The following is a 22,321-nucleotide window of genomic DNA, read 5'->3' as shown; positions in this document are numbered from 1 at the left end:
GGGTTGTTTTTATTTTGGGGGGGGGTGGCTTTTTTATTTTCAAAGGGATTAGGTATATATTTTTTTATAATTTTGTTTATTTTTTATCTTTAATGTTAGACTTTTTTATTTCTTGTAATTTTTTTTTTTTAATTTTAACTGTAATTTAGTATTAATTGGGGTCAATTTAGGGGGTGTTAGATTAGGGGGCTTAGTAATTAAATTAGTTATTTGCGTTGTAGGGGGTTTGACGGTTTAGGGGTTAATATGTTAATTAGGGTTAATAGATTAAATAGGTTTATTGCGATGTGGGGGTTGGCGGTTTAGGGGTTAATATTTTAATTATGTTATTTGTGGATTAGGGGTTAATAACTTTTATTATTTTGCGACGTGGGTGTTGGCGGTTTCGGTGTTTGTTAATACTTCGTACAGGAGGTTAGTTTTTTTTTGTTATACTTAGTGCGGGCGGTTACGTGTTTTTATTTCTTGCAGGTGGTTACGTGTTTTTTTTTTTTTTTTTTTAAGGCTTCAGGTTTGCCTACGCTGCATCCAGGTGGATTATTTTGGCTGCCTCGCGCAGCCAACATTCCTTTGAAGATGTGTGCGCAAATGGCGACACTGACGGACGCGTTACAAATGCAATTATAGTATAGAAGTTTAACAGCTATAGGTTCAGTATCAAAATATATAGAGTGGTGCATACAGGTCTTTGTGGTGCTTATTATTATTTTTTCTCATGGTAATGACTATTAATTATGAATTCTCATCTTTCAGATTATTGCCTCAGCCAATTATATGCTTTCAGAGCTTTTCCAATTGGATGAACCAAAGAGGGAAGAAGGCGAAGCCCCATCAAATGGTAATTCCGATGATAGTTACAGTGAAGAGGAGGATGACGACTTGGCAGATAGTGATGAAAATGGGTCATTCAATTCTTCTTCTGATATGACTGAAGACTGCAAGGCTGTTGCTGTTATTAAATCTGTCAGGGAACTGTCTGTTCCTGAAAAGTATAAATCCACACATCAGATTAGGGTAAATTCTTTGTGTGTTTTTTTTTTTTTTTGCTGTATTGTTGTGGTGGAAAAAAATACATGCATTTAATTTTGTGGTCCTTCCTTCAGAAAGCCCCCCCCCTCTCTAGCCCATCACTATATCTATTTAAAACACAAGATGAAAAATTAAAATGCCCAATAGGAGATTCAAAAGACTTTACTGACTTGTGGACTTTCATTTACTGTTTATCTATTGGGGCACCCTATTTTTTTCTCTTATATTTCTGTGTATTGTCTGTTATCTGCATATTATCCAGAGGAGCACCTGGATAGTAGATAGAGGATCAAGCAAGATTAACAGATTTCATGTTTTTTGGGTGACTTATTATATTTTAGCTCTCCTTATGGCACCCCCTGATTTTGTTATGCTTTTTATATTGAGTATATGAAAGGGACAGGAAATTCTAAATTAAACTTTCATGATTCGTATAGATCATGCAATTTTAAAGAGACTTTTCAATGTACTCGTTATAATATTTTCTTTCTTCTCTCTGTATCCATTGTGGTAGACACAGGAGCAGCAATGTACTCATGATTGGTAGTTACACACATTTGCCTCTTGTCATTGGCTCAACAAATGTGTTTATCCTAGGGCCCAGTAGTGCATTGCTGCTCTGGAGCTGACATTAACTATGTGTTTAACCACTTTGCAGGGGTAAGCACATAGTTCTATACAAGCAATAGTGCAATAATAAAATGCTCTAACACATTAGAACATTTACAATTTGCACTTTTATCTCCCTTTAATATATGCATTTGTTGTATTCCCTACTTTGCAACTGTTTCAGGCTTAGAGATGATTTTATGATTTTGGGTCTGATGCCAATGCACACAATGGAGTTTGCATACTTCTGATTTACCAGAGAATGATGATAAAGAGAGTTTGTAAGTGTCCCAGGCCTCTCCGTGCGTGTGTCCCAGGCCTCTCCGTGCGCGTGTCCCAGGCCTCTCCGTGCGCGTGTCCCAGGCCTCTCCGTGCGCGTGTCCCAGGCCTCTCCGTGCGCGTGTCCCAGGCCGCTCATTGCAAATTAAATCTGTTAAACAGTTCAGACTTTCTTTATTAGCAGCATTTCTTAGAACATTCAGGACCTACTCTTAGAAAAGTATTTTGTCTTCCTTTTCCATTGCAACTGTATCACTAATAACCATTCATATTTCCCCTCCTAGCCTAGCTGCATGTTTCCGGTTTGCAGTGACACAGAAGAACGTTGCCGGTTGGTAATTGGCTATGTCCTTGAGGTAAGTTGTTGTGTTTTTGTTGTTTTTTTTTTTCTTCCCTTATTAAACAAAATCAAAATATAAACCGCCGGTTGCAAGAGAAGTCTGCAACACAGAGCAATGTGTTATGGTACAATATGCACAAATGCACATATCTCATTTACTACATGTCTCTTACTTTTATACATATTTAATTGTGTTGCACCAACCTAATATATAATTTCTGGCACTCAGGGTTTGAAATCAATTGACAGCAATGTGAAAAAGGAAACTGAGCTTCCTGCTGCAGATCCAAACACGCCTATTCCACTGAAGTACGAAGACGAGTCGGCTAATACAGGTCTTGGGTGCCTGGAGAAGCAGATTACTTTGTTCCTGCACAGATGTAAGATTATATGAATTGTTATGTTTTTAGTTTACCGTACTTGTATATAAATCCAGGTTGTAGGTGGTTAAACGTTATTGTATGATCAATGCGAGAGCTCATTTATAGTTATCCTTTTTATTCCATAGCAGAGGGGATAAGAAACACAATACTCAAGTGACTGTTCAAGGAGTGTGTCTCTGAATGGCAAAACAGTGCACATTTGGAGTTAAAGGAACATATAGCACAACATTTTCAACAAATACTGTATACAGGTAGCCCTCAGTTTACGCTGGGGTTAGGTTCCAGAAGGAATGGTTGTAAATCGAAACCGTTGTAAATTGAAACCCATTTTATAATGTAAGTCAATGGGAAGTGAGGGAGATAGGTTCCAGGCCCCTCTCAAAATTGTCATAAGTAACACCTAATACATTATTTTAAAAGCTTTGAAATGTAGACTTTAAATGCTAAACAGCATTATAAACCTAATAAGATAATCACACAACACAGACTATATAATTAAACTAAGTTAAATGAACAAAAATATTTGCTAAACAGCATTACAAACCTAATAAAATAATCACACAACACAGACTTCACTTGCATTTTTCTGCAAACAGTTCTTTCTATGCATTCCAATCTGGACTGAGTTATAGACAGGAAGATCTTGTTCCTTTGAAATCTGTTCGATAGCTCAGGTCTGGTTAAACTGATTAATTTCAGCTTGCTTGGCTTTGCTGCAACACAAGCGGACAGCTCCACCTACTGGTTATTTTAATAAATGAACTGCTTCTCAATGCTTTTCAATAGCAGTCACATGACTGGAAAAAAGGTTGTTATTCTGAAACGGAGTAAATTGAACCGTTGTAAAACGAGGGCCACCTGTATTATGCTTGCAGAGTCATTAACGGTTTACCCTTAAAGGGACATGAAACCCAAAATCTTTCTATCATGAGTATGGAATTTTAAACCACTTCCTAATTACGTGTGTTATCAAAATGTCTTCATTCTCTTGTGTAAAGAGTTTTCATATGCAGGGAGAGAGGGTCTGGCGCTTTTTTTTTTTGCTATAGAACCACTTGCAGTGGGTGTTCCAGCTAATCTTTTCAACAGTGCTGTAAACTGGGAGCTTCTAAGTAAGGTTTTAAACAGTTTTACACTGGATTTGTATATAAGTATCTGTGCATATTATTCTTTATAGTAATGTCTATTACATGCAGTTAAATGAAAATTGGTGTATACTGTCTCTTTAAGTATGACTTCTGAGTGTGTGACATAAGTTTTGTTGGATGTCAATATGCTTTTTCAGATGTTTTTCATAGTAGGAACAATTGAAGCAGAATGTGTTAATTAGATATTTATTTTTATTTATTTTATATTTTACCTTATTTATCCAACTTCATTTAACTGAAATGCAAATTTATATTTTCTAAGAATTATTTTCTCTCTTGATGATTTTTTTTTCCCCAGTAGGGTCTTCAGAAAATAAATGTTCTAGTGGATCGGGGATTTTGCCAGGTTCTTGGCAGTTTAAAATGAAGCTCCAACTGATTCTCAAGGCCTCAAAAGCTTATTATGTGCTTTCTGATGCTGCAGTGAGCCTGCAGAAATATGGCAGAGCACTGAGATACATCAAGTTAGCCTTACAGTGTCATGGTAAGGTGCTACATCATACTAATGTTGTTTACAAATGACTGTATTTTTATTACTTTTGTGTAAAAGTGTAAATGCTAATTTTGTAAAGGGATGCTACTCAAACAAATGACAAATAAATAAGTTAGAGCTTCCTCTAAAGTGTAATTTCTCTTGTTAGGTGTATCCAGTCCACGGATCATCCATTACTTGTGGGATATTCTCCTTCCCAACAGGAAGTTACAAGAGGATCACCCACAGCAGCGCTGCTATATAGCTCTTCCCCTAACTGCCATATCCAGTCATTCTCTTGCAAGCTCTCAACATAGCTGGAGGTAGTTAGAGGAAAGTGGTAAAATATAGTTAGTTTTTTCTTCAATCAAAAGTTTATTGTTTTTAAATGGTACCGGAGTGTACTGTTTTATCTCAGGCAGCATTTAGAAGAAGAATCTGCCTGCGTTTTTCTATGATCTTAGCAGAAGTAACTAAGATCCACTGCAATTCTCACATATGTCTGAGGAGTGAGGTAACTTCAGAGGGAGAATGGCGTGCAGGGTATCCTGCAATAAGGTATGTGCAGTTAAGTTGTTCTAGGGATGGAATTTGCTAGAAAATGCTGCTGATACTGGATTAATCTAAGTTAAAGCCTAAATACAGTGATTTAATAGCGACTAGTATCAGGCTTGCTATCAGAGGTATATACTCTGATTAATGTGCAATATGAAACGTTTGCTGGCATGTTTAATCGTTTTTATATATGCTTTGGTGATAAAACTTATTGGGGCCTAGTTTTTTCCACATGGCTGGCTTTATTTTTGCCTAGAAACAGTTTCCTGAGGCTTTCCACTGTTATAGTATAAAAGTTACAGTTGGTGCAGTTAAAATTACAAACTGTGACATTTAGCTTCCCTCAGCAGTCCCTCATGCTATAGAACATCTCTGAAGGGCTCAAAAGGCTTCAAAAGTAGGAGCTGTGGCAGTTGTTATGACTGTTTAAAAAACATATTTTTCGTTTTGTTAATCTGTTTTTTGTATTAAGGGTTTAATCATCCATTTGCAAGTGGGTGCAATGCTCTGCTAACTTGTTACATACACTGTAAAAATGTTGTTAGTTTAACTGCCTTTTTTCACTGTTATTTCAAATTTTGGCAAAATTTGTTTCTCTTAAAGGCACAGTAACGTTTTTTTATATTGCTTGTTAACTTGATTTAAAGTGTTTTCCAAGCTTGCTAGTCTCATTGCTAGTCTGTATAAACATGTCTGACATAGAGGAAACTCCTTGTTCATTATGTTTAAAAGCCATGGTGGAACCCCATAGGAGAATGTGTACTAAATGTATTGATTTCACTTTAAAAGAATTATCACCAGAGGATTCTGACGAGGGGGAAGTTATGCCGACTAACTCTCCCCACGTGTCGGACCCTTTGACACCCGCTCAAGGGACTCACGCTAAAATGGCGCCAAGTACATCAAAGACGCCCATAGCGATTACTTTGCAGGACATGGCGGCAATCATGGATAATACCCTGTCAGCGGTATTAGCCAGACTGCCTGAATTCAGAGGAAAGCGCGATAGCTCTGGGGTTAGACGTAATACAGAGCGTGCAGATGTTTTAAGGCCCATGTCTGATACTGCGTCACAATATGCAGAAGCTGAGAAAGAGCTTCAGTCTGTGGGTGACGTCTCTGACTCGGGGAAACCTGATTCAGATATGTCTACTTTTAAAGTTAAGCTTGAGAACCTCCGGGTGTTGCTTGGAGAGGTTTTAGCTGCTCTGAATGACTGTGACACAATTGCAGTGCCAGAGAAATTGTGTAGACTGGATAAATACTACGCGGTGCTGGTGTGTACTGACGTTTTTTTCAATACCTAAAAGGTTTACAGAAATTATTACTAAGGAGTGGGACAGACCCGGTGTGCCGTTTCCCCCCCCCTCCTATTTTTAGAAAAATGTTTCCAATAGACGCCACTACACTGGACTTATGGCAGACGGTCCCTAAGGTGGAGGGAGCAGTTTCTACTTTAGCAAAGCGTACCACTATACCTGTCGAGGACAGTTGTGCTTTTTCAGATCCAATGGATAAAAAATTAGAAGGTTACCTTAAGAAAATGTTTATTCAACAAGGTTTTATCCTGCAGCCCCTTGCATGCATTGCTCCTGTCACTGCTGCTGCAGCGTTCTGGTTTGAGTCTCTGGAAGAGGCCTTTCAGACAGCAACTCCATTGACTGAAATACTTGACAAGCTTAGAACACTTAAGCTAGCTAATTCTTTTGTTTCTGATGCCATTGTTCATTTGACTAAACTAACGGCTAGGAATTCTGGATTCGCCATCCAGGCGCGTAGGGCACTATGGCTTAAATCTTGGTCAGCTGACGTGACTTCAAAGTCTAAATTACTTAACATTCCCTTCAAGGGGCAGACCCTATTCGGGCTTGGTTTGAAGGAAATTATTGCTGACATTACTGGAGGTAAGGGTCATACCCTTCCTCAGGACAGGGCCAAATCAAGGGCCAAACAGTCTAATTTTCGTGCCTTTTGAAACTTCAAGGCAGGTGCAGCATCAACTTCCTCTGCTACAAAACAAGAGGGAACTTTTGCGCAATCCAAGCCGGCCTGGAAATCTAACCAGGCCTGGAGCAAAGGCAAGCAGGCCAGAAAGCCTGCTGCTGCCTCTAAGACAGCATGAAGGAACGGCCCCCTATCCGGCAACGGATCTAGTAGGGGCAGACTTTCTCTCTTCGCCCAGGCGTGGGCAAGAGATGTTCAGGATCCCTGGGCGTTGTAGATCATATCTCAGGGATATCTTCTGGACTTCAAAGCTTCCCCCCCACAAGGGAGATTTCACCTTTCGAGATTATCTGTAAACCAGATAAAGAAAGAGGCATTCTTACGCTGTGTGCAAGACCTCCTAATAATGGGAGTGATCCATCCAGTTCCACAGATGGAACAAGGACAGGGATTTTATTCAAATCTGTTTGTGGTTCCCAAAAAAGAGGGAACCTTCAGACCAATTTTGGATCAAATTCCTCAGAGTTCCATCGTTTAAAATGGAAACTATTCGGACAATTCTACCTATGATCCAGGAGGGTCAGTACATGACCACAGTGGATTTGAAGGATGCTTACCTTCACATACCGATTCACAAAGATCATCATCGGTTCCTAAGGTTTGCCTTTCTAGACAGGCATTACCAGTTTGTGGCTCTTCCCTTCGGGTTAGCTACACCCCAAGAATTTTTTCAAAGGTTCTGGGGTCTCTTCTGGCGGTCCTAAGTCCACGGGGCATAACTGTGGCGCCTTATCTAGACGACATCCTGATACAGGCGTCAAACTTCCAAATTGCCAAATCTCATACGGACATAGTGTTGGTATTTCTGAGGTCGCATGGGTGGAAAGTGAACGAGGGAAAGAGTTCTCTATCACCCCTCACAAGGGTTTCCTTCCTAGGAACTCTGATAGATTCTGTAGAAATTAAAATTTACCTGACGGAGTCCAGGTTATCAAAGCTTCTAAATTCCTGCCGTGTTCTTCACTACATTCCGCGCCCTTCAGTGGCTCAGTGCATGGAAGTGATCGGCTTAATGGTAGCGGCGATGGACATAGTGCCATTTGCGCGCCTACATCTCAGACCGCTGCAATTATGCATGCTCAGTCAGTGGAATGGGGATTACACAGATTTGTCCCCTCTGCTAAATCTGGATCAAGAGACAAGAGATTCTCTTCTCTGGTGGCTATCTCGGGTCCATCTGTCCAAAGGTATGACCTTTCGCAGGCCAGATTGGACAATTGTAACAACAGATGCCAGCCTTCTAGGTTGGGGTGCAGTCTGGAATTCCCTGAAGGCTCAGGGATCGTGGACTCAGGAGGAGAAACTCCTCCCAATAAATATTCTGGAGTTAAGAGCAATATTCAATGCTCTTCTAGCTTGGCCTCAGTTAGCAACCCTGAGGTTCATCAGATTTCAGTCGGACAACATCACGACTGTGGCTTACATCAACCATCAAGGGGGGACCAGGAGCTCCCTAGCGATGTTAGAAGTCTCCAAGATAATTCGCTGGGCAGAGACTCACTCTTGCCATCTATCAGCGATCCATATCCCAGGTGTTGAGAACTGGGAGGCGGATTTTCTAAGTCGTCAGACTTTTCATCCGGGGGAGTGGGAACTCCATCCGGAGGTGTTTGCTCAATTGGTTCATCGTTGGGGCACACCAGAATTGGATCTCATGGCGTCTCGCCAGAACGCCAAGCTTCCTTGTTACGGATCCAGGTCCAGGGACCCAGAAGCGACGCTGATAGATGCTCTAGCAGCACCGTGGTTCTTCAACCTGGCTTATGTGTTTCCACCGTTTCCTCTGCTCCCTCGACTGATTGCCAAAATCAAACAGGAGAGAGCATCGGTGATCTTGATCGCGCCTGCGTGGCCACGCAGGACCTGGTATGCAGACCTGGTGGACATGTCATCCTTTCCACCTTGGCCTCTGCCTCTGAGACAAGACCTTCTACTACAAGGTCCTTTCAATCATCCAAATCTAATTTCTTTGAGACTGACTGCCTGGAGATTGAACGCTTGATTTTATCAAGGCGTGGCTTCTCCGAGTCAGTCATTGATACCTTAATACAGGCACGAAAGCCTGTAACCAGGAAAATCTACCATAAGATATGGCGCAAATATCTTCATTAGTGTGAATCCAAGAATTACTCATGGAGTAAGGTTAGGATTCCTAGGATATTGTCCTTTCTCCAAGAGGGTTTGGATAAAGGATTATCAGCTAGTTCTTTAAAGGGACAGATTTCTTCTCTGTCTATCCTTTGGAACCTCTGCCAGACGCTTGTGCAAGACGTCCAGGCATTTTGTCAGGCTTTGGTTAGAATTAAGCCTGTGTTTAAACCTGTTGCTCCTCCATGGAGCTTAAACTTGGTTCTTAAGGTTCTTCAAGGAGTTCCGTTTGAACCCCTTCATTCCATTGATATCAAACTTTTATCTTGGAAAGTTCTGTTTTTGATGGCTATTTCTTCGGCTCGTAGAGTCTCTGAGTTATCAGCTTTACAATGTGATTCTCCTTATCTGATTTTTCATACAGATAAAGTAGTTCTGCATACAAAACCTGGGTTTTTACCTAAGGTAGTTTCCAACAAGAATATCAATCAAGAGATTGTTGTTCCATCATTGTGTCCTAATCCTTCTTCAAAGAAGGAACGTCTTTTACATAATTTGGACGTAGTCCGTGCTTTAAAGTTTTACTTACAAGCGACTAAAGATTTTCGTCAAACATCTTCCCTGTTTGTTGTTTATTCTGGACAGAGGAGAGGTCAAAAGGCTTCGGCAACTTCTCTTTCTTTTTGGCTTCGGAGCGTAATACGCTTAGCCTATGAGACTGCTGGACAGCAGCCCCCTGAAAGGATTACAGCTCATTCTACTAGAGATGTGGCTTCCACCTGGGCCTTTAAAAATGAGGCTTCTGTTGAACAGATTTGCAAAGCGGCGACTTGGTCTTCGCTTCATACCTTTTCAAAATTTTACAAATTTGATACTTTTGCTTCTTCGAAGGCTATTTTTGGGAGAAAGGTTCTACAGGCAGTGGTCCCTTCCATTTAAGTACCTGCCTTGTCCCTCCCTTCTTCCGTGTACTTTAGCTTTGGTATTGGTATCCCACAAGTAATGGATGATCCGTGGACTGGATATACCTAACAAGAGAAAACATAATTTATGCTTACCTGATAAATTTATTTCTCTTGTGGTGTATCCAGTCCACGGCCCGCCCTGTCATTTTAAACTACAGTCACCACTGCACCCTATGGTTTCTCCTTTCTCGGCTAGTTTCGGTCGAATGACTGGATATGGCAGTTAGGGGAGGAGCTATATAGCAGCTCTGCTGTGGGTGATCCTCTTGCAACTTTCTGTTGGGAAGGAGAATATCCCACAAGTAATGGATGATCCGTGGACTGGATACACCACAAGAGAAATAAATTTATCAGGTAAGCATAAATTGTTTTTTTTTTTTCTTGAATGAAAAAAAAGTGAAGTAAAAATGGTTTCCAATTTAAATTGTGGTGAACACAGCTGTATCACTTATGTACCTCCTACAAATGCTTATTGGCTTAGGCACTTCCTGGTAATTCCCATTGGCAGATAGTTACTTCCGGCTAATGTTTAGAGTGCATTAGTAGTATGTATACATCCATGAGCAGGTGATAAAAGCACACAAATGATCATTTATAATCCTATTTTATTTTAGATTTAATCAATCAATAAAAATATCAACATGTTTAAAGGGACACTGAACCCAAATTTTTTCTTTCATGATTCGGATAGAGCATGCAATTTTAAGCAACTTTCTAATTTACTCCTATTAATTTTTCTTCATTCTCTTGCTATCTTTATTTGAAAAAGAAGACATCTAAGCTAAGGAGTCAGCAAATTTTTGGTTTAGACCATGGACAGCACTTGTTTATTGGTGCTGTCCAATCAGCAAGGAAAACTCAGGTTTTACACCAAAAATGGGCCGGCATCTAAACTTACATTCTTGCTTTTCAAATAAACATACCAAGAGAGTGAAGAAAATTTGATAATAGGAGTAAATTAGAAAGTTGCTTAAAATTGCAAGCTCTATCTGAATCACGAAAGAAAATTTTTGGTTCAGTGTCCATTTAAATCCTGCATTTAACAGCTACAATAATCTGAAGCGGTCAATAACTGGTTAGTTGATTAAAATGCAGCACAATGAAACCTAGAAACAGTACTGTGAAATATGGTTAATGCCTTTTTATAACTCTGTAACCTAGATTCACTAATAACTGGAGAGGCTAGAAAAGTTGCAAGATCATAAGCTTCACTGAGCTTACAATGAAAATACAAAATGGAATATCCTATCTTGGGAACTTCTTATATTTATAAAGTTTTTTTTTTATCAAACCTATTACATGCTGAGTAGAGATGTTGGAACGTTTAGTGAATCTAGGTTGATATTTTTGTTTTAAATGCAGAAGAAAAAAGAGCAAAATCACTAAACCACAGGACAATTATCCTGTTGTGATCACACAATGCTCCTTTTTCTTGTTTCAGCCCTAATTTTGTATTTTAATAAAATTGATAATCATTTCCAGGTCTCAAATGAAGAAATAAATATTCCTTGTTTAATGTTATGCTTGTTCACAGATGCCTACAATTGCCTATGCACCAATGTTGTTCCTGATGTGATGCTATTGCTTTGCCAGTATCTAACGCTCTGTGGGGACATCCAGTTGATGTTAGCACAGAATGCAACCAACAGAGCTGCTTATTTTGAGGAGTATAATTATCAGACAAGAGATGATCAGGAAATATTACACAGTCTTCACCGGGAATCCAGTTGCCAAGGTTAGTAATCTAAGAAGTGGCTACCGGTAAATAAATATGTAAATTATTTAACTACCATTAGTTTAAAGTATTTAAAAGAACATAACCAAATTTAAAAAAAATTCTATTGTGTTAGTGCATTTTATTAATACACTATTGCATATAACTGTGTTTAACATCCGCAAATGGGTTAAACATAGTTAAAGTCAGCTTCAGATGGGCCCTAGCTGAACACATCTGGTAAGCCAATTACAAGAGGCTTATGTTTAGTCACCAGTCAGCAGCTAGCTCCTAGTTAGTGCCTTGCTTATCCTGAGCCTACCTAGATATGCTTTTCAGCAAAGGATACCAAGTAAATTCATCCTAAAAGCACTGAGCTTTAATGCCGTTAGGACGACATGGAATTTCCTACTTTTTTTGGGGCCCTGCACCCTCCTCATTTTACTCAATGGTAAATCAGAACGGGGTGTCCCTAGCATCGTATGCAGTCCCCCATTAAATGATCCCAGCATTAAAATCATGTGATCGCATGATTTCCTTTTTCAAGCAAGTGTTTACATCGGAAATTCATTACAATCTTTAACACTTGCCCCCGGCATGAAGGGGTTAAAATTGTATTTCTTTCTAATGACGCAGTGAGTCCACGGATCATCATCAATTAGTGTTGGGAATATTACTCCTGGCCAGCAGGAGGAGGCAAAGAGCACCACAGCTAAGCTGTTAAGTATCACTTCCCTTCCCACAAACCCCAGTCATTCTCTTTGCCTGCGTTGCAAGGAGGTGGTGAAGTTTTCGGTGTCTGATAAGAAGTTCTACAATCAAGATTTTATTATTTTAAAGCAGAGTAGGTTTGCTCTGATCTTTCTGGGGTCTAGCCTGGTTCACGTCAGTCTCTTCAGTAGGGCAGTGGTGGCTTTTAAGCAATTGGGAACTTGTGAGGTACAATCCTCACTGCGCTTTCTCAATCAATTTTGCTACCCTAATCTGAAAGCCTGAGTAAGCTTACTCAGTTCTTTCCTTTTCCACAGGTCCATGTGAGAAGTTTCACCCTCTCAAACCAGGTGATTTGTCCTGCTGCCGGACAGACTGATTTTCTGTGCCATGTTTAATTTTTCTTTAAGTGTAAGGAAAATCTGGCACTTGAGCAGTTAGCTCCAGTTACAAATTAAGGGATTTTTTTTTAATAGTAGGCAGTTTGTAGGCAGTGTAGGACGTTTTTTTTTGTTTTTTTTAATGCTATTGGTGGCTCAGTTTGTGTCCTTCGCTCCGGTTGAGATCCAGCAGGACTTTTGTGTGATTTGGGGGTCGTTTTGGTATACAGATCCTGGTAAACTGCGGATCTTTTAGTAGGGCCATATTTGCATCAGAACTTTAGTTCCGACCACCGGGACGGCCCCAGATTAGAACAGGTTTTTTTTTTGGCGCGCTTTCCATTTCTCTCTGAAGAGAAAGTAGCAGTGGGTTCAGCTTCCGGAATTGTGACGCAGTTGTCGGCTGCTCCACTATAGACTGGCTCAGACGACGGATCACAGCTCCGGAGTTCAGTCAGATCAGTTGAATGGTGGAATTGTTCCCAGGCAGCAGGACAGGTAGGCACCTCAGTAAAGCTACTAAGGTTTAGAGGGTTGCCTGGGGAATTTGCAGTATATCTGTTTCATTTTTCAATACATATTTAAAGGCACAGTAGCGTTTTTACCAGTTAGCTTTTAAGGTTTAAAATAAAAGCATTTTTTTTTTTTAAATTTTCTCTTTTGGGGTTTTGTTTTGTTACAAGATGGATAAAGAGGCCTTGCGGATTGTAGCATGCAAATTATGTTTTGATTCCCAGGTGGAACCACCAGTACCATTTTTGTTCTTCTTGCATTGAGAGAATTTTGTGTTATAGAGAGACCTTTTGATCTTGAGCAATTTTTAGCTAAGGCGGATGCTGTTCAGGTGTCTCCTGTACCAGATATGCCGCAGCTTTCCCCTCAAGCGTCCCAATCTTTTTCTACACATGCATTGCCCTGAGTTTCCTCACAATCCGGTAGGATTTTCTTTGCAAGACATTTCTACCCAGGTATCCTCTGTGGTAACTGAGGCGCTGTCTTTTTCCCTCCCTTATCTGTGTCCTCTAGCTTGGCTATTGATTCCCAACAGTAATGATGATCCGTGGACTCACTGTGTCATTAGAAAGAAAAGGAAATGTATGCTTACCTGATAAATTTCTTTCTTTCTTGACACCCTGAGTCCACGGCACACCCTGTTTTTCAGACAGTTTTTGTGTTATTAACTTTCTCTCCTTTTTCCTTGTTCGAATGACTGGGGTTTGAGTGATACTTAACAGCTTTGCTGTGGTGCTCTTTGCCTCCTCCTGCTGGCCAGGAGTGATATTCCCAACACTAATTGATGATGATCCGTGGACTCACCGTGTCAAGAAATAAATTTCTCTTGTTAAGTGTATCCAGTCCACGGATCATCCATTACTTGTGGGATATTCTCCTTCCCAACAGGAAGTTGCAAGAGGATCACCCACAGCAGAGCTGCTATATAGCTCCTCCCCCAACTGCCATATCCAGTCATTCTCTTGCAACTCTCAACAAAGATGGAGCTCGTAAGAGGAGAGTGGTGTTTTATACTTAGTTTATTTCTACAATCAAAAGTTTGTTATTTTTAAATGGTACCGGAGTGTACTGTTTATCTCAGGCAGTATTTAGAAGAAGAATCTGCCTGCGTTTTCTATGATCTTAGCAGAAGTAACTAAGATCCATGTCTGTTCTCACATATTCTGAGGAGTGAGGTAACTTCAGAGGGGGAATGGCGTGCAGGTTTTCCTGCAATAAGGTATGTGCAGTTATATTTTTCTAGGGATGGAATTTGCTAGAAAATGCTGCTGATACCGGATTAATGTAAGTAAAGCCTTAAATGCAGTCATAGCGACTGGTATCAGGCTTATTAATAGAGATACATACTCTTATAAAAATGTAATATAAAACGTTTGCTGGCATGTTTAATCGTTTTTATATGTGTTTGGTGATAAAACTTATTGTGGCCTAGTTTTTTTCCACATGGCTGGCTTGAATTTTGCCTAGAAACAGTTTCCTGAGGCTTTCCACTGTTGTAATATGAGTGGGAGGGGCCTATTTTAGCGCTTTTGTGCGCAGCAAAAATTACAGACACAGACATCCAGCTTTTTCCTGCATGATCCAGGACATCTCTGGAGGGCTCAAAAGGCTTCAAAGTCGTATTTGAGGGAGGTAAAAAGCCACAGTAGAGCTGTGGCAGTTGTGACTGTTTGAAAAACGTTTTTGTCATTTATTATTCCGTTTTTGGTATTAAGGGGTTAATCATCCATTTGCAAGTGGGTGCAATGCTCTGCTAACTTGTTACATACACTGTAAAAATTTTGTTAGTGTAACTGCCTTTTTTCACTGTTATTTCAAATTTAGACAAAATTTGTGTTTCTTAAAGGCGCAGTAACGTTTTTTATATTGCTTGTAAACTTGTTTAAAGTGTTTTCCAAGCTTGCTAGTCTCATTGCTAGTCTGTTTAAACATGTCTGACACAGAGGAAACTACTTGTTCATTATGTTTGAAAGCCATGGTGGAGCCCCATAGGAGAATGTGTACTAAATGTATTGATTTCACCTTAAACAGTAAAGATCAGTCTTTATCTATAAAAGAATTGTCACCAAAGGGTTCTGTCGAGGGGGAAGTTATGCCGACTAACTCCCCCCACGTGTCAGACCTTTCGCCTCCCGCTCAGGGGACGCACGCTAGTATGGCGCCAATTACATCAACGCCCATAGCGATTACCTTGCAGGACATGGCTGCAATCATGAATAATACCCTGTCAGAGGTATTATCCAGATTGCCTGAATTAAGAGGCAAGCGCGATAGCTCTGGGGTTAGAAGAGATACAGAGTGCGCAAATGCTGTAAGAGCCATGTCTGATACTGCGTCACAATATGCAGAACATGAGGACAGAGAGCTTCAGTCTGTGGGTGACATCTCTGATTCGGGGAAACCTGAGTCAGAGATTTCTAATTTTAAATTTAAGCTGGAGAACCTCCGTGTATTGCTTGGGGAGGTATTAGCTGCTCTGAATGACTGTAACACAGTTGCAGTACCAGAGAAATTGTGTAGGCTGGATAAATACTATGCGGTGCCGGTGTGTACTGATGTTTTTCCTATACCTAAAAGGCTTACAGAAATTATTAGCAAGGAGTGGGATAGACCGGGTGTGCCCTTTTCCCCACCTCCTATATTTAGAAAAATGTTTCCAATAGACGCCACTACACGGGACTTATGGCAGACGGTCCCTAAGGTGGAGGGAGCAGTTTCTACTTTAGCAAAGCGTACCACTATCCCGGTTGAGGACAGTTGTGCTTTTTCAGATCCAATGGATAAAAAATTGGAGGGTTACCTTAAGAAAATGTTTATTCAACAAGGTTTTATTTTACAGCCCCTTGCATGCATTGCGCCTGTCACTGCTGCGGCGGCATTCTGGTTTGAGGCCCTGGAAGAGGCCATCCATACAGCTCCATTGACTGAAATTATTGACAAGCTTAGAACACTTAAGCTAGCTAACTCATTTGTTTCTGATGCCATTGTTCATTTGACTAAACTAACGGCTAAGAATTCCGGATTCGCCATCCAGGCGCGTAGGGCGCTATGGCTTAAATCCTGGTCAGCTGACGTGACTTCAAAGTCTAAGTTACTCAACATTCCTTTCAAGGGGCAGACCTTATTCGGGCCTGGCTTGAAGGAAATTATTGCTGACATTACTGGAGTTAAGGGTCATACCCTTCCTCAGGACCGGGCCAAATCAAAGGCCAAACAGTCTAATTTTCGTGCCTTTCGAAATTTCAAGGCAGGAGCAGCATCAACTTCCTCCGCTTCAAAACAAGAGGGAATTGTTGCTCATTCCAGACAGGCCTGGAAACCTAACCAGTCCTGGAACAAGGGCAAGCAGGCCAGAAAGCCTGCTGCTGCCCCCAAGACAGCATGAAGGAACGGCCCCCTATCCGGAAACGGATCTAGTAGGGGGCAGACTTTCTCTCTTCGCCCAGGCGTGGGCAAGAGATGTTCAGGATCCCTGGGCGTTGGAGATCATATCTCAGGGATATCTTCTGGACTTCAAAGCTTCTCCTCCACAAGGGAGATTTCATCTTTCAAGGTTATCAGCAAACCAGATAAAGAAAGAGGCATTCCTAAGCTGTGTGCAAGACCTCCTAGTAATGGGAGTGATCCATCCAGTTCCGCGGACGGAACAAGGACAGGTTTTTTATTCAAATCTGTTTGTGGTTCCCAAGAAAGAGGGAACCTTCAGACCAATTTTGGATCTAAAGATCTTAAACAAATTCCTCAGAGTTTCATCATTCAAAATGGAAACTATTCGGACCATCCTACCCATGATCCAAGAGGGTCAGTACATGACCACAGTGGACTTAAAGGATGCCTACCTTCACATACCGATTCACAAAGATCATCATCGGTTTCTAAGGTTTGCCTTTCTAGACAGGCATTACCAATTTGTAGCTCTTCCCTTCGGGTTGGCTACAGCCCCGATAATTTTTACAAAGGTTCTGGGTTCACTTCTGGCGGTTCTAAGACCGCGAGGCATATCGGTGGCTCCTTATCTAGACGACATCCTGATACAGGCGCCAAGCTTTCAAATTGCCAAGTCTCATACGGAGATAGTTCTGGCATTTCTGAGGTTGCATGGGTGGAAAGTGAACGAGGAAAAGAATTCTCTATCCCCACTCACAAGAGTCTCCTTCCTAGGGACTCTTATAGATGCTGTAGAGATGAAAATTTACCTGACGGAGTCCAGGTTATCAAAACTTCTAAATGCTTGCCGTGTCCTTCATTCCATTCCACGCCCGTCAGTGGCTCAGTGCATGGAAGTAATCGGCTTAATGGTAGCGGCAATGGACATAGTGCCATTTGCGCGTCTGCATCTCAGACCGCTGCAATTATGCATGCTAAGTCAGTGGAATGGGGATTACTCAGATTTGTCCCCTCTACTAAATCTGGATCAAGAGACCAGAGATTCTCTTCTCTGGTGGCTATCTCGGGTCCATCTGTCCAAGGGTATGTCCTTTCACAGGCCAGATTGGACGATTGTAACAACAGATGCCAGCCTTCTAGGTTGGGGTGCAGTCTGGAACTCCCTGAAGGCTCAGGGAGCGTGGACTCAGGAGGAGAAACTCCTCCCAATAAATATTCTGGAGTTAAGAGCAATATTCAATGCTCTTCTGGCTTGGCCTCAGTTAGCAACACTGAGGTTCATCAGATTTCAGTCGGACAACATCACGACTGTGGCTTACATCAACCATCAAGGGGGAACCAGGAGTCCCCTAGCGATGTTAGAAGTCTCAAAGATAATTCGCTGGGCAGAGACTCACTCTTGCCACCTGTCAGCGATCCATATCCCAGGCGTAGAGAACTGGGAGGCGGATTTTCTAAGTCGTCAGACTTTTCATCCGGGGGAGTGGGAACTCCATCCGGAGGTGTTTGCTCAATTGATTCATCGTTGGGGCAAACCAGAGTTGGATCTCATGGCGTCTCGCCAGAACGCCAAGCTTCCTTGTTACGGATCCAGGTCCAGGGACCCAGAAGTCACGCTGATAGATGCTCTAGCAGCTCCTTGGTTCTTCAACCTGTCTTATGTGTTTCCACCGTTTCCTCTGCTCCCTCGACTGATTGCCAAAATCAAACAGGAGAGAGCATCGGTGATTCTGATAGCGCCTGCGTGGCCACGCAGGACCTGGTATGCAGACCTAGTGGACATGTCATCCTTTCCACCATGGACTCTGCCTCTGAGACAAGACCTTCTAATACAAGGTCCTTTCAATCATCCAAATCTAATTTCTCTGAGACTGACTGCATGGAGATTGAACCCTTGATTCTATCAAAGCGTGGCTTCTCCGAGTCAGTCATTGATACCTTAATACAGGCACGAAAGCCTGTCACCAGGAAAATCTACCACAAGATATGGCGTAAATATCTTTATTGGTGTGAATCCAAGAATTACTCATGGAGTAAGGTTAGGATTCCTAGGATATTGTCCTTTCTCCAAGAGGGTTTGGACAAAGGATTATCAGCTAGTTCCTTAAAGGGACAGATTTCTGCTCTGTCTATTCTTTTGCACAAGCGTCTGGCAGAGGTTCCAGACGTCCAGGCATTTTGTCAGGCTTTGGTTAGAATTAAGCCTGTGTTTAAACCTGTTGCTCCCCCGTGGAGCTTAAACTTGGTTCTTAAAGTTCTTCAAGGAGTTCCGTTTGAACCCCTTCATTCCATTGATATTAAACTTTTATCCTGGAAAGTTCTTTTTTTGATGGCTATTTCCTCGGTTCGGAGAGTCTCTGAGTTATCTGCCTTACAATGTGATTCTCCTTATCTGATTTTTCATGCAGATAAGGTAGTTCTGCGTACCAAACCTGGGTTTTTACCTAAGGTGGTTTCTAACAAGAATATCAATCAAGAGATTGTTGTTCTATCATTGTGTCCTAATCCTTCTTCAAAGAAGGAACGTCTTTTACATAATCTGGACGTAGTCCGTGCCTTGAAGTTTTACTTACAAGCTACTAAAGATTTTCGTCAAACATCTACCCTGTTTGTCGTTTACTCTGGACAGAGGAGAGGTCAAAAAGCTTCGGCAACCTCTCTTTCCTTTTGGCTTCGGAGCATAATACGCCTAGCCTATGAGACTGCTGGACAGCAGCCCCCTGAAAGGATTGCAGCTCATTCTACTAGAGCTGTGGCTTCCATCTGGGCCTTTAAAAATGAGGCCTCTGTTGAACAGATTTGCAAGGCCGCGACTTGGTCTTCGCATCACACCTTTTCCAAATTTTACAAATTTGATACTTTTGCTTCTTCGGAGGCTGTTTTTGGGAGAAAGGTTCTTCAGGCAGTGGTTCCTTCCGCTTAATCCCTGCCTTGTCCCTCCCATCATCCGTGTACTTTAGCTTTGGTATTGGTATCCCACAAGTAATGGATGATCAGTGGACTGGATACACTTAACAAGAGAAAACGTAATTTATGCTTACCTGATAAATTTATTTCTCTTGTAGTGTATCCAGTCCACGGCCCGCCCTGTCATTTTAAGGCAGGTCTAAATTTTAATTAAACTACAGTCACCACTGCACCCTATGGTTTCTCCTTTCTCTGTTTGTTTCGGTCGAATGACTGGATATGGCAGTTGGGGGAGGAGCTATATAGCAGCTCTGCTGTGGGTGATCCTCTTGCAACTTCCTGTTGGGAAGGAGAATATCCCACAAGTAATGGATGATCCGTGGACTGGATACACTACAAGAGAAATACATTTATCAGGTAAGCATAAATTATGTTTTTCAGGTAGGCATAAATTTTGTTTTTCTATCTGGAACATAAACGTTTCATTTTGGCACACTAACATTTTCCTTGTGCACGCTCATTCAAACACAGTTCCTTCTCAGAGAGCCAGCAGTAGAGTGCATTTGTCAACAGTGATCAGTTATTGTTGACACAGTATATTCCGTTAGAGCAAGCAGAATGTTTGAAAGCAAGTGCAAGGGGAATATGTATTGCAAAATGCATCTATTCCAAATGTAAAATGTTTTCATGTCCATTTTAATTTTGCGGTTTTTATGTCGCTTGAATCTCCAGTGAAGTAGAGCTTCAAAATAAAGCCAATTGGTTTTGTAATATCATTGATAGTCCAGAAAGAAGGTGTTAAAGGTAATGGACATTTATTTGGCTAAAATGTTTAAGTGACTTTAAAACCCTATTTTCATAAACTCTACAATTTATTTCTATTATCTTATTTGTTTCATACTCTTTGAATCCTTTATTAAAAAGTATACCCAGGTTGGCTAAAGAGCTGCTCATTGGTGGCTATATATATATATATATATATATATATATTTTTATTATATTTTATGTTCTATCTGATTGGTGAAAGAAAAAAACGTAATTAAAAAATTAAGATTGAAATGATAATGCTATTATATGCTCTATTTCTGTAGTTGATAAAAATATGTTGTTCTTTATTTATTTAGGCTTCTCTTGGGCAACTGACTTGTCCAATGACTTGGAAGCGCAGCTTTCGGTTAGCTGTAAGTGCTATGAAGCAACTAATGAAGTTCTGGTTTTTACACATTTAAAAGATCAAAATGCAGAACAGCACGCACAGGTATTGAAAAGACTTGGTAATGTCAGAAATGAAATAGGAGTGTTTTATATGAACCAATCAGCAGCCATTCAGACAGAAAGAGCAGGTACGTTCCGATTCCTCTGTCTAGTTCCTATTTATTGTATTTGTTTATTTTAAGTTATTTTTTTGTTTTGATGCCCTACTCTTTTCAATGATTAATATGAAAGACGCTAACAAATTTTTGTCAAATTTCTTCTGCAAATTATACCTTAATTTGCCATTTTAAAATAATTAAAGGGACACTTAACCCCTTTTTTTGTTTCATGATTCAGATAGAGCTTGAAATTTGAAGCAACTTTCTAATTTACTTCTATTATCATTTTTGTTGTTGTTCTTTTTCTATCTTTATTTTGAAAGCAGGAATGTAAATCTTAGCAGCCAGCCCATTTTAGGTCCAGCATCATGGATAGCGCTTGCTTATTGGATGCTTACATTTACCCACCAATAAGCAAGCATAACCCAGGTTCTCAACCAAAAATGGGCCGGCTCCTATGCTATCTTTTTAAATAAAGATAGCAAGAGAACGAAGAAAAATTGATAATAGGAGTAAATTAGAAAGATGCTGAAAAGTTCATGCTCTATCTGAATCATGAAAGAAAAAAATTGGGTTTAGTGTCCCTTTAATCAAAATGTTTGAATGACATATTTAGTTTTCAATGGAAATTGATAAATACACATTTTAAAATTAGTCCAAGCTGTTATTTATTAAAAGGATATAAAAGTGCAAAAATAAAATTTTTAGAGCATTTTAATCATTGCAATATTATTTGCATAGAACTGTGTTTAACCCCTGTAAATGGATTAAGCACAGTTAAAGTCAACTCCAGAGCAGCAATGAACTACTGGGAGCTAGCTTAAAACATCTGGTAAGCCAGTGACAAGAGACAAATGTGTGTAACCACCAATCAACTGCTATCTCCCAGTAGGCATTGCTGCAGTGTTCATGCATTCCCCTCTTTCATGCATATATGCGTTTTAACAAATGATACAAACAGAACAAAGTAAATTTGATAAGTGTCACTTTTAAAATGTCTTAAAATGACATGCTTTATCCGAATCAAAAACTGTTTTGACATTTTCGGAAACACTAGTTTCACAGTATTTGTCTGACGTTTACCTAGTAAAATATTTTCTTCACCTTTTCCCTTTGTTTGATTACACATAATTTAAAGGGGTATTAGAAAATAAAGTGCTGAAATCAAGTGGTATTGAGGCGAGGTTTGCAATCAGCTGTCACACTAGATCTTTAATTATTAAACATGAGATGCAAGGTTTTTATTCATTTTTTTTCTACCCCTGAATTCACCATAAGACTTTGCACCAATTAAAACCCCTTCCATATGGACTAGGATGCATCATTGGCACCAAACGCAAATTCTCTGCTATAGTGGTGTAGAGCTGGGGTCCAGTACTCCTCATAGACAGAAGGGAGGGAACAAGTATTGTCTGTTGGTTTTACACTCTGTCTATTCTTACCCACATCACAACTTAGTGCGATTAAAAGCACTGTGATCTCCACCATCTTTTTTAATATATACTCTTAAAGATCCTAAACTGG

General features: G+C 40.5%; 1 protein-coding gene across 1 annotated transcript in view; it reads left to right on the top strand.

Moving 5' to 3' along the window:
- Nucleotides 1-22,321, top strand: part of EDRF1 (erythroid differentiation regulatory factor 1) — a 287,034-nt gene that overhangs the window by 72,397 nt on the left and 192,316 nt on the right. Inside the window, exons 12-17 of the mRNA XM_053692524.1 lie at nt 754-1,014; nt 2,202-2,273; nt 2,487-2,637; nt 4,087-4,272; nt 11,407-11,607; nt 20,609-20,827. Of these exons, the coding sequence (XP_053548499.1) occupies nt 754-1,014; nt 2,202-2,273; nt 2,487-2,637; nt 4,087-4,272; nt 11,407-11,607; nt 20,609-20,827 (1,090 nt within the window). The remainder of the gene's footprint in view (nt 1-753; nt 1,015-2,201; nt 2,274-2,486; nt 2,638-4,086; nt 4,273-11,406; nt 11,608-20,608; nt 20,828-22,321) is intronic.

Source organism: Bombina bombina, chromosome 9, assembly GCF_027579735.1.
Source record: "Bombina bombina isolate aBomBom1 chromosome 9, aBomBom1.pri, whole genome shotgun sequence".
NCBI classification, from domain to species: Eukaryota; Metazoa; Chordata; class Amphibia; order Anura; family Bombinatoridae; genus Bombina; species Bombina bombina.
This window is presented reverse-complemented; position numbering and strand designations above follow the sequence as displayed.